Here is a 12,125-nt window from a genome sequence, read left to right as displayed (position 1 = left end):
GACTGTGGAGCAGCAAACAGAAGGTTAGAGGAATCTTTTGGCCTCCTTTATATCCTGTTTAAAACTACTTTCCCCGGATTGTTCAGTAGTAAATTTTAAATCTAACTATTTGAGTCTCCCTCCACCCCAGATCAGTTTGTGATTTCTTTCACTTTCAAAACAACTTGGTCTGAGAACATAGTTGATTTAACTCTTATTTTCTTGAATTTATAGAGACAGATGTTGTGTACCAAGATGTCTCAACATCTTGGAGAATGTGTTATGTTTATTTGGGAAGAATGTGTACTCGAACTATGGGGAATGGGAGAGGGATAAAGAGCTCTAGGAAGATCTGCTAGACCTGTTCTCTCAATTTATTCCTTTAATACCACTGTTTTCTTGTTGGAATAAAGCTCTAAACCTTTTAGGCTTAACATTGGTTTGTGCTTTGTCGCTGGCTGCAGGGGGCTTGGGTTTATTTGCTTATACCCATCACAATGCTCCTGAGATATTCCCATTCCTCAGTTTATTGGAATATAGCACTAAACATTTTATGCTTAACATTGGTATGTCTTTACTGCTTTGCCACAGGGAGCTTAGGTTAATTGGGTTATACCCATCACAGTGCTCCTGAGGTACTCCTATTCTTCTGTGCTTATCTGTAACGTCTTCTCTCTGCTCTGCTTCCCCAATCTATCCATCACCTTTGTCACCTAATCAGCCTCTTGACTTATAAAGTCAGATGCTTCAAGGGCTCTGGATTTGTATTTGTAAGTGAAATATTGCTTTTCTCTTCTCCTTATGTCCTTTGCATAGTTATTTTAGAGCAATGTCCTTTTTTGTATAGACACAGGAAGATAGTTAATGCTGTGCTTTTGTAACTTGGGAGTTAATTGACTCTGAATAACATTCTCTTCTGGATATCTGTTTTCTTGACTTAAGCCTCAGTTGCCTGTATTTCCTAACACATCAAAATGCAGGGTCCCGACAAGGGATTGGATGGACCCAGGGCAAGCTGTGAGCTATCCTGACATCAAAATGGGCCAGGCCAAGCACCATAAAACTAAAGTATAAGTTAACAGCATTGTCATGGACAAATTCTGTCATGATCCAAAGATTAATAACTGGTTTAGGACCCTGCTAGGGTTAGGAAAGACTAATCTTGCATGAGCACTGTAGTCTGAGTTATATAGCGAGATTTCCCCAGAAGAGCCACCCTATAAGCTCAATGTATTTCTTACTGTGTCCATAGAAAATGACTAATATTACTAAGAAGTAGAATTAAGATGAATGGTTAATTGGTTATAGGACTAAGAAAAGGAGAAACACACCCCGAGATGATATTTCGCCCTTACACAGGTCATCTTGCTGGATGAGAATTTGTCCTAGGAAAAGCTTCCCCTGACAAAAGGACTTTACATCTGTTGATTGTATGATCACACCTATGTGTAACGGCTAACCAATCCTTCATGATTTGGGGGTATATCTAAGGCTGGAAGAGAGGTGGAAGGGGCGCCGGGCATCAGAGGAGAATGCAGAAGAGATTAGAATGAACTGTAACTGATAGCAACCAGCCTGGTCTTCATTTTCTCCTTCATCTGTTCAATGCCTTGGCTACCCCAGGTGGAGAAAGCAGCGCTAGAACACAGAAAGCAAGTGGCAAGAGAGCACCATGGTTTTGTATTTGTTTTTCTGCTTTTTAGGTCCCAGTGATGCTCAGGGGTTCTTTCCACACTCAGTCACAGGAATTACTCGTGGCAATGATTGAAGGACCATATAGGATACCAAAGGTTGAACCCAGATCTGCCACAGGCAAACACACTACCTGCTGTACTATCACTCCGATTCTGGTATTTATTTTTTGAATACACATATTTTATTGAGTTCTTGTGTAGTTTATCTACCAGGCAGTGAGAGAGTGGTATTGAAATATACTACTCTCATTTTATTACTTTTTTCAGATCTACACAGGTTGTTCTAAATATCTTGATGATCTGCATTACATAAAAGTATATTTAGGAGTGTAGGTTCTATTTGATGTACAGATCACCTGATCATGACATGATGATTGTCTGTATTCCTTCCACATAGACTTTTTTATTTTGAAATCTATTTTGATACAAGTGTGGTCACTCCAGCTGTTTTTGTAAATTGAATATGGTGGGGGCCACATCCAGCAATGCTCAGGGCTTACTTCTGACTTTAGAAGTTACGGAAGCAGTTGGTGCTGTATAGACTCCCAGGCATCTCCAACCTAGCTCATTAAGCTTGATGGACTTCTACACTACATCCACATTGTGTCTGTCTGCTGTGCTATGGGGGCTATGAATGCAATTCTGATTTTGTAGTACAAAGTTCTTAAACTGTAGTGAGAAAAAGGCTTTAGTGGTGGCAGATTTAGCAATTCACCGGGGATCAGGAGGGATGGAATGAGGAGTAGGAGTTTCTGTGCAAGTTCTCAGATAAGAGCTTTTGTGCATGCTCCAGAAATTTCAACAGGATGAAAAATCTACGGGCTATTTCTTGATTCCTGTCTGTATATGCTAACCCATGGTTTCTAGGTGCCCTTCTACCCCGAGATTCCTGGGCCCACCCACCAGTGTTCCTCTTTATCCTGAAACTCGGTCTGGCACAGAAACTGTCACAGGAAGAGGAACAATGCAGGCAAAGAAAGTAATAATTTTATTTGTTAAAGTTTATTTTTATGATTAATCCCCCTTTTTTCTGGCTAATTTACCCAGTTTCAGTGCTTGCTAGAATCCTTACTGCTTGAGCCTCTTTACTATTCTGCCTCTATAGGAGAAAGCAGATTCCCATTACAGAAAATGACTTCCATTTTGCATACTAGTCTATGGTAAGAAGGCTGCAACCTTCTGAGTGTCCTTATAAATGTCTTTATCTTGGCTACAATCAAAAAAATACAAAGAAATGAGAGTTATTCACAAAACTAGCTCATAATTAAAACTGAACCTAAGTGATCTAAGTGATTCATCCATCTGGTGATTCTGTAGGGGACTGGAGTGATAGCATAGTAGATAGGGAGTTTGCCTTGCATGCGGTCTACCCGGGTTTGATTCCCAACATCTCATATTGTCCCCTGAGCACCGCCAGGAGTAATTCTTGAGTGCATGAGCCAGGAGTTACCCCTGTGCAACGCCGGGTGTGACTCAAAAACCAAAAAAAAAAAAAGATCCTGTAGGGTGCAGACATGATAGCAGGAAGAAAATGTAACTGAGTTCAAAGCAACCAAATGATTCACTAGTTTGCTAGATTGGAGATGGGTAACCATGGTAACCTAACCATGTTAGGTACAAGGCTAAGCAACGTTCTGGATAGCACAGCGGTAGGGCGTTCGCCTTTTGGGCTGACCCGAGTTCGATTCCTCCGCTCCTCTAGGAGATCCTGGCAAGCTACGGAGAGTATCAAGCCCGCGCAGCAGAGCCTGGCAAGCTACCTGTGCGTATTGGATATGCCAAAAACAGTAACAATAAGGCTCTCAATGAGAGATGTTACTGATTCCCGATCAAACAAATCAATGAGCAACGGGATGACAGTGACAGTGAAGAAATTACAGGTAATAATGCGTGCAGCAGACTGGACACAATTTAGCTGGTAGTCTGCTACAAGATACCTATTACGTCTTTTAAAATGACTGTTTTGTGATTGAAGAGATAAAACAGTGGGTAGCCTTGCACTTGGCCAACCTGGGCATGGTTCCCTAGTATCCCAAATGGTCCTGCAAGTACTGATAGGGATAATTGCTGAGTGCAGAGCCAAGAATAATTCCCAAGCCTCAGTGTGTGTGGCCCCAAAACAAAAATAAATGAAAAGCAATTAAAATTGACAGTTATTCCATTACAGAACTTGAATATATCTAGGTTAACTTCCAAGACTGCTCAGTTTCTGAACAACCAGAAAAATTCAGTGATAATGGAAATTCAGTTAGTATATGAATACTCCAATATTAGATATAATATTATACACATATACTTAGATGAGAAATTTTCATGGAAATATTGAACCATATCAAGAGCTAAAATAAGAAGTAAAGCAAAAACTTCATAAGGAAGCAGGAGAAACCAAACACAATGGTCTTTGTGTTAATGATTTCATTAATGTGAAATGACTGAAATAAGCTTATATAATCACCAATAATGTATATTTTTTGTTATGTGAGTTTAAGGTAGGAGGGAATTGAGAATTACTGGTAATTAAATAGGAATTTCTTTTAGGGACATAGAAGAGTTAATGAATAATAGTGCTAACAGATGCACAAATATAAATATAGTAAAACTCTAGAAGGAGTATGAAATATCTTACATACAAAATATAAAATATAAGATATAAAATAAGTATTTTGAAGTATATAAAACAAGAAATTAAAATATTCTAAATAAGTATTTTATAAGTGACTGAAATAACTTCTACAATCTATTCTTTAATACATTTGTGGTGAGAGATTAGAAATGAGTATAGTAAATGGTAAATATGGAAAAATGTATAAAAATTCATAAAATAGGAATTTTTGAATATTTCTTTGTTAGTTAAACTTTGCATTCACTAAAATTTTGTAAGTAAGATAAAAGCAGCATAACTTGGATTCAGAAGTGTGGCAGCCTGAGGAGGTTGAGAACAGGTTTTTGTCTCAGTTCCCTGTATATAGCAGCTACTGTGGAAAGTGTCACCACTCATAAATGACATACAGAAATAATCAGTCTCGTCTTCAGGCCTGAGCCCAGAGATGGTCAGGGTCGCTGTGTTGCCAGACTTGGAGCCAGAGAAGCGATCAGGGCTCCCTGACGGCCGCTTATTGACATTATAAATCAGCATTTTGGGGGCTGTGCCCTCCTGCTGCTGGTACCAGGAGACATAATTATATCTCCCAAAGTCATTACTGGTTCCTGCACAGGAGATGGTGACTGACTGTCCCTGAGTCCCAGACACCGAGGGAGGCTGAGTCAGAGCAGACTGGGTCCAGATCCCTGATGAAGAGAAAATAAAACTCTGGTGAGTTCAGGCTGGTTCTGGATGGACCTGAGGAGGGGAGACAAAGGGTGAGCCCAGATTTGCCAGGGTCCCTTCCCAGAGCCTCACCTCGGCCCTGACTGAGCACGCTGAGCAGGAGAAGAGCCCAGGTCATGATGGAGATGCCCAGAGTTCTGCCTGCTGACACCCCAACCCTGGGCCTGGCTCTCTGCCAGCTCTTATCCCTCCCCTGCCCCAGAGAAGGGAGGGGCCTGCATGCAAAGCTGCTTCCTGCACCTGCCTCTGCTCACCCCTCTCTGGCCTGGCCTCAGGCTCCAGATGTTTCTGCATTACTTAAAAAAAAAAAATCATTATTATTTGTTTTTATTTCTCTTTACTTTGTTTTTAAATTTTATTTTGACATTTATTAAGGCATGGAGGACACTCCTGATATTCTCCTAACATGGCTGGCAGTTAGTTCAATGCCGGGCTTTGTCGTGCTGTGGTCCAAGTACACTGTATGGTGCTGCTGAGCCCACCATGGTGGTGCTCTGGGACCTCAAGACCAAACCTAGGAAACTGACCTGGTGCCAGAGATTGAACCAGCAATAGACTATCTCTGGCACCTCTGTATTTCTGCAGAGCATAACTATCAAACAAGTTAATTCTCCTTGATATAAACTTTTCTCATACAAACATTTTGATACCTGATTTGATGAGGAAAATAAATGTGCTGACGTCACATATGTTCATGACCTTCCTAATATTCTGGGTCTTTGCTTGTAATGTGACTGCCTCAATGATCGCTCATTATAGTGTTACTCTAGGGAATGCCCTCTCATGGGTGCCCATGTTTCAGGTTCTCTGTCTAACATTGGCAAAGTTACTCTTTCATGTAAACACCTGCTCTTGATGGTTGGCCGTCGGTGTTGAGTCTCAGGTACATCCTTGTCACTACCCCAACCATGCTTGTTTGTGCTAAAGCATCTGTTGTCCTGATTCTCACAAGCCGATTGTCACTCCCACGTTATCCTCTGCTGTGTGGATTCCCAACTTCACAAGAAACTCCCAGCTGTAACATAGCCAAGAGAGTGGAGTGTGTGTCAACTCCAAACTTAATGGAGCACAACCCCAATGATAGTTCAAGATGTGTGGTACCAGGCCAGGAAGGGCAGCCCTGAGGAACACTTGGTGCCAAGTGGGGGAATTTCTACCTCCTGATGTACAGCTCCAGCGAGCACAACTCAATGGAAAAACATCACAATGGGTGTTTCTATACTCCCCATCCCCCGTCCTTGTACAACTACCTCTGTAATATCAAATAAGGGTGAGCAGGGGAAGATACACTTCACAGTATTTAAGAGAAAGAAGACTACAATGTCAAGTTAAAATTATCAGTGAGGTCAGAACACCATTTGCCCCCCAATCACCACAAACAGACCCCTTAATTCAGATAAACTTCAAGAACTTACAAACAATAACTATTCGAATCCCTAAAAATGTGGGTCACACAAGGCAAATAGGGGAAGCAGCCACATTGAACTAACAGAAAACAACAGTGAATTTCTGGTTTTCTCTTCTGTGTTGCTGTACTCAAAGAAAGACAGCAGATTTGGAATAGCGCACCCTTACTTCCCCTTTAGACTAACTTATTGAGATGCAGTTATTGAGACTTTCAAGTTGATTGATTTCCTGTAAACCACAGGAAAGGATCGTACCAAATACAGCTCCTCACTGCCCCCTGGAGTCACCTAATGGTATAACTAAAATTTGTAAAGCAGCAGAAGTAAGTTGATTTCTACCACTTTTTTTACTTTCTAACTTCTTTACTTTTTTTACTTCCTCAGAAGTTCTTGTCTTTCTTCTCCTTTTTTTCTCCTAACTCCTTGTCTTTGGGTTTTCTACTTTGTTTTGTTTTGTTTTGTTTTGGGATCACACCTGGTGATGCTCAGTATTTTCTTTTTTACCACCATTCACCTTTTCAAAATTAAAAAAGAATTAATTGAATCACAATGAGATACACAGTTACAAAGTTATTCATGATTGGGTTTCAGTCATATAATGTTGCAACGCCTGTCCATTCATCAATGTACATTTCTCACCACCAATGTCTCCTCCTCATTCTCCTCCACCTCCTCTTCTTTTCCCTCCTCCTCCTCCTTTTTCTTCTCCTCCTCCTCTTTCATTCTGGTGCTCATGCCATGTGTTGTTTCTGTCTCTACAATCAAGAATCACTCCTGATGCAGTTAGATTACTTATTTGGGCCCTTTATTCTTGATGAATGATTTCCTTATTTTAAATATATTTTAACACAGTTTTTGTGGCATCCCTTATGTTCTGGCAATTGTCATCTTCATTATTGCTTCCAGAAATCTTCCTCCCACTAGGGCCCCTCCCAGGTCATTGTTTGGAAACTATTCTTTTTCTTTCTCCCCCAGGATTGTTGACTGAGACATTGTTTTGACTAAGTTGCTCATAATAGAGTTGTTTCAGATGTACAGTGCTCCAACACCACTCTCACCTCTAATGTCCCCTCTCTGCACCAATATCCCCAGGTTCCATCCCAGTCACTTGGTTGCTATAACAAATGTATTTCATATCATTGGTCCAGTAAAACCAAGAAATGTTGGGTAGAAGTATCAGAAATGAAACTAGTAAAAGTCAATTTATGATGATGAGTTTCTATATGTTTTGAACCTTTCTTAATCTAGTAGAGGACAACCAGATGGACCGATAGTCCGTGCCATACTCAATTCCACATGAGAGGAAGTTTCTCCTGCCCTTGATAGGAGCTTTTTAAACACTTCCTACAAAACTTGTTTCAAAGCTTCTAGTTCCCTAAGCCATTGTCCGTCCATGAAGTTCTATATAATTCCTTCAAATCTGAATGATAATCTAGCCGGATAGAATATTCTTTTGAGATGTTTATTTCATTGAGTTTTTGCACTATATCCTTCAATATTCATTTGACTCATAAATCCTCATTTGCAGATCTGCTGTTCATTTAATGGAATTTACTTGGAATAAATGTTTTTGATCTTCTTCAGTATTCTTTCTCTATATTTGGATTTTGTCTTTGGGTACAATATGTCTTGGAGTTTTCCTGATTGGGCCTATTTTCACTGGGACCCCAGCAGACTTTTGGATCTTGGTGGCTGTAATCATCAACTTTGAGAAGTTCTCATCAATTTTTTTTAACTTGTGTTTCTTTACCACATTTATCTTCCTGTTCTTTCGAGACATCAGTGATTCTTACTTTGTTCTTTTTGAACTTATCCCATAGTTCTCTGGTAGGGTGTTCATTTCTTCCCAGGTTAATTTAGACCTTCTGCTGCTTTCTAGTGGTTTCCCACTTCTTGTCTTGGACCTCCTCAATCTTCTGTTCAGCTTCTATTATTCTGATGTTCAGAGCTTCTATCGACTTTGTTTTTAATATCATCTACTATGCTCTTAATTTCTGTGATTTCTGACTGAAATCGTTTTCTCATTTCGACTCTCATACTTTCTGGTGCTTTACTGACTACCTGTGCTTTCGCTTCTTTGAACGCATTGAACATGCTCATCATAACTTTACTAAAGACACTGTCTGAGGATTTACTGGTGCTGTTTATGTCTTCAGTGATATAGTGTTTTGTTCATTAAACTTGATGGGTTCCTACATGTTTTCCCATTGGTTTGTTTTCTCGTGTTCTTATGGTCAGGATGAGTTTTTGTAGTAGTTACACCCTACTGCTAGAACACCCCCATCCCCCATGCTCTGGAAGTCTGGAAGATACTAAAAGATAAAACTGGTGACAGCTCTCTGTCTTTTCTGTCCATCCTCACAGAATGACAGGAAGAATAGCTGTGAGCAGATGTAGTTTGTTGAGCTGAGCTATTGCACAACCACATAACTGGACAACAATCCAGGTGCTGTGATGTGGGCCTTTAAAATGATGAAGGTTCAGTGTGGAGGCTACTGGGACTCACTGTGAAGGAGGGGCTCTTCCTTCTGTTGGAATTCTGCCTCCTATTTCAGACAGGTCCAGTGATATCAGCAGGAGACACGTCTCACCCGGGATTGTGGAGTAGCAAGCAGAAGGTTAGAGAAATTTTTGGCCTCTTTTATATCAGTTTAAAATCACTTATCTCTGATATTTCAATAGTAAGTTTTAAGTCTAAGTATTTGAATCCCCCCCCCATTTTCAGTTTGGGATTGCTTTCACTTTCAAAGCAACATGGTGTGAAAACATAGTTAATACAACTTTTATCTTCTTGAGTTTATGGAGACAGATGTTGTGTCCCAACATCTTGGAGAATGTCCCATGTTTATTGGGGAAAAACATTTACTCAAACTTTGGGGTGTCAGATGGGGGTGAAGAACTCTAGAAAAGTCTGCTAGATCCATCCCCTCAATTTCTTCTTTTAAGATCAGTGTTTTCTCAAATTATCTAATGCTTCCTTTTCAGCAGGTCTGACTTTAGGGGAGAGACTCCCCAAACAATAATAGTGAATTTTGTTGAAATATTGAATGCAATCAAAGTGAAAGTAAAGTGAAATTTATTAGTTACACAGCCGGGGGGGGCTACGAGTGGGGGGACTAGGGGTGTGGGGGGGTAGGGGTATGGGGGTGCGGGGTGGAGCTATACTGGGATTCTTAGTGGTGGAATATGAGCACTGGTGAAAGGATGGGTATTCGAGCATTGTATAACTAAGATTTAAACCTGAAAACTTTGTAACTTTCCACATGGTGACTCAATAAAAAAAATTTAAAAATAAGATCAGTGTTTTCTTTTTGAGTATCTTTCTGGTTGATCTATCAGGCAGTGTGATAATGGTGTTGAAATCTACTACTACAGTTTTACTCCTGTCAGAGTCTTTTTTCATGTCTATACAGGTTGCTCTGTATATCTTGATGATTCATCAGTAGGAGAGCTTACCCGCCCGCATTGGCAGAGCCTGGCAAGCTACCGGTGGCGTATTCAATATACCAAAAACAGTAATGATCGGTGTCATTTCCCTGACCCTGAAAGAGCCTCCAATCGTTGGGAAAGATGTAAGGAGAGACTGCTAAAATCTCAGGGCTGGGAGGAATAGAGATGTTACTGGTGCCTGCTTGAGTAAATGGACTAGCAAAGGAATGACAGTGACAGTGACAAGTAAATAAATAAGTATACAAATCTAAGCAAAAAACAATAAGAAGTTTTTGGAGAAAAATAGGCTTAGGTAATACATCCTAAAATAAAGAAAGCCCCAAATTATTATTGTTTGATTAACTTTTGAGCTCTACTCATGGATTCTAACATTAAGTAAGGTAGGATTATTAATCAGTAAATGTTTAAATAATAGAAACCACTTGAGTAGGCTTCCTTGAAGCTCATACTCAGGACATATCTCAAGATTAGAGAAAAGATTTTGTAATTTTCAGACATAAAGAAGAAATTACAGATGATGATGAGTCCAGCAGACTGAACACAATTTAGTTGATAGTCTGCTAAAAGATTGCTATTATGTGTTTTTAAATGACTATTCATAGGCTGGAGAGATAAAACAGTGTGTAGAGTATTTGCCTTGCACATGGCCAACCTAGATTGGTTTCCTGATATCCCATATGGTCCACAGCACTGCTAGGGATAATTCCTGAGTGCAGAGCCAGAATAACTGTTAGATATCACAGGATGTGGCCACAAAACAAAGTTAAACAATTAATAAATGACTGTTCTTTCATTATAGAACTTGGATATAACTAGATTAGCTTCCAAGACTGCTCAGTTTTTTAACAACCATTGTTTCTTAAGAATTTAAAGAAAAATTGAGTTACAGTAGAAATGAAATTAATATAGGAATACTCTAATATTGGATACAATAGCATACACATATACATATATTGGAATTTTTTCATGGAAATATTGAAAAATTGCTAAAGTTATAATAATAAAGAAAGAAAAAGCTTGATAAAGAAGCAGGAGAATCCAAACTGTCACTTATTAATTGTTTAATTTTGTTTTGGGCCACACCCAGTGATGCACAAGAGTTATTTTTGGCTCTGCATTCAGGAATTATCCCTAGCAGTGCTGGAGACCATATGGGATATCAGGAAACCAACCCAGGTTGGTCATGTCCAATGATCTATGTGTTAATGGTTTCATTAATGTGAAATGACTGAAATAAGCAAATATAAGCACCAATATTGTATATTTTTGTGTATGTGAGTTTAAACTAAGAAGGAATTGAGAGGTACTGATAATGAAATAGGAATTTCTTTTAGGTACATAAAAGAGTTAATAAACAATAGTGCTAATAGATGCACAAATGTGAATACAGCAAAACTATGGCAGAAATATAAAATGTCTTAAATATAAGATATGAAATATAAGATATAAAATAAATGTTTTGAAAGATATAGAATAAGAAATATAAATATTCTAAATAATTATTTTATAAATGATTAAAATAACTTACAAAATTTATCTATTTAATTTATTAATTCTTTAATATATATGCTGAGAGAATTTGAAATGAATATAGTAATTAGTAAATATGAAAAAATGTATATATAGCAAATAAAAATCATTGACGATTTCTTTGTTATTTGAACTGTGCATTAACTAAAACTTTTTAAATAAGATAAAAGCAGCGAACGTTGGATTCAGAAGTGTGGCGGCCTGAAGTGGTTGAGAACAGGTTTTTGTCTCACTTCCTTATGAGCAACAGTCACTGTGGAAAGTCTTATCACTTCTGAGTGAGCAACAATAGTAATCAGTCTCGTCCTCAGGCTTGAGCCCAGAGATGGTCAGAGTCGCTGTGTTGCCAGACTTGGAGCCAGAGAAGCGATCAGGGATATCTGTGGGCCGAGAAGTACCATAAACCAAGAGTTTGGGGGCTGTGCCTGGGAGCTGTTGGTACCAGGAGACACCTTTTGTGTAATAGCCAATGTCATTGCTGCTTCCAATACAGGAGATGGTGACCGCTCCTCCCAGAGCCTCAGACACAGAGGAAGGCTGTGTCAGGGCATGTTGGGTCCAGGAACCTGAAAAAAAGGAGGGGGAAATGAGAACCATGCTCTCATGAATTTGAGATATTTCACAGGTGAATCTGGGGAGAGGACATAGAATCAAACTCAAGTCCCCCTCACCCCCACCCCCAGAGATCTCACCTATGGCCTGGGTGAGGAGAGTGAGGAGAAACACAGACCAGGCCAT

The 12,125-nt window shown here is 39.4% G+C and overlaps 1 gene segment (V, D, J or C); it reads right to left on the bottom strand.

Annotated features, from left to right (window-relative positions):
* Window positions 1-4,539: 4,539 nt before the first annotated feature.
* LOC129407063 (immunoglobulin lambda variable 2-18-like) lies at window positions 4,540-12,125 on the bottom strand. The segment is given in 2 exon segments: window positions 4,540-4,961; window positions 12,080-12,125. Coding segments are annotated over 2 exon segments (468 nt in total).

This window comes from Sorex araneus, chromosome 9, assembly GCF_027595985.1.
Source record: "Sorex araneus isolate mSorAra2 chromosome 9, mSorAra2.pri, whole genome shotgun sequence".
NCBI classification, from domain to species: Eukaryota; Metazoa; Chordata; class Mammalia; order Eulipotyphla; family Soricidae; genus Sorex; species Sorex araneus.
This window is presented reverse-complemented; position numbering and strand designations above follow the sequence as displayed.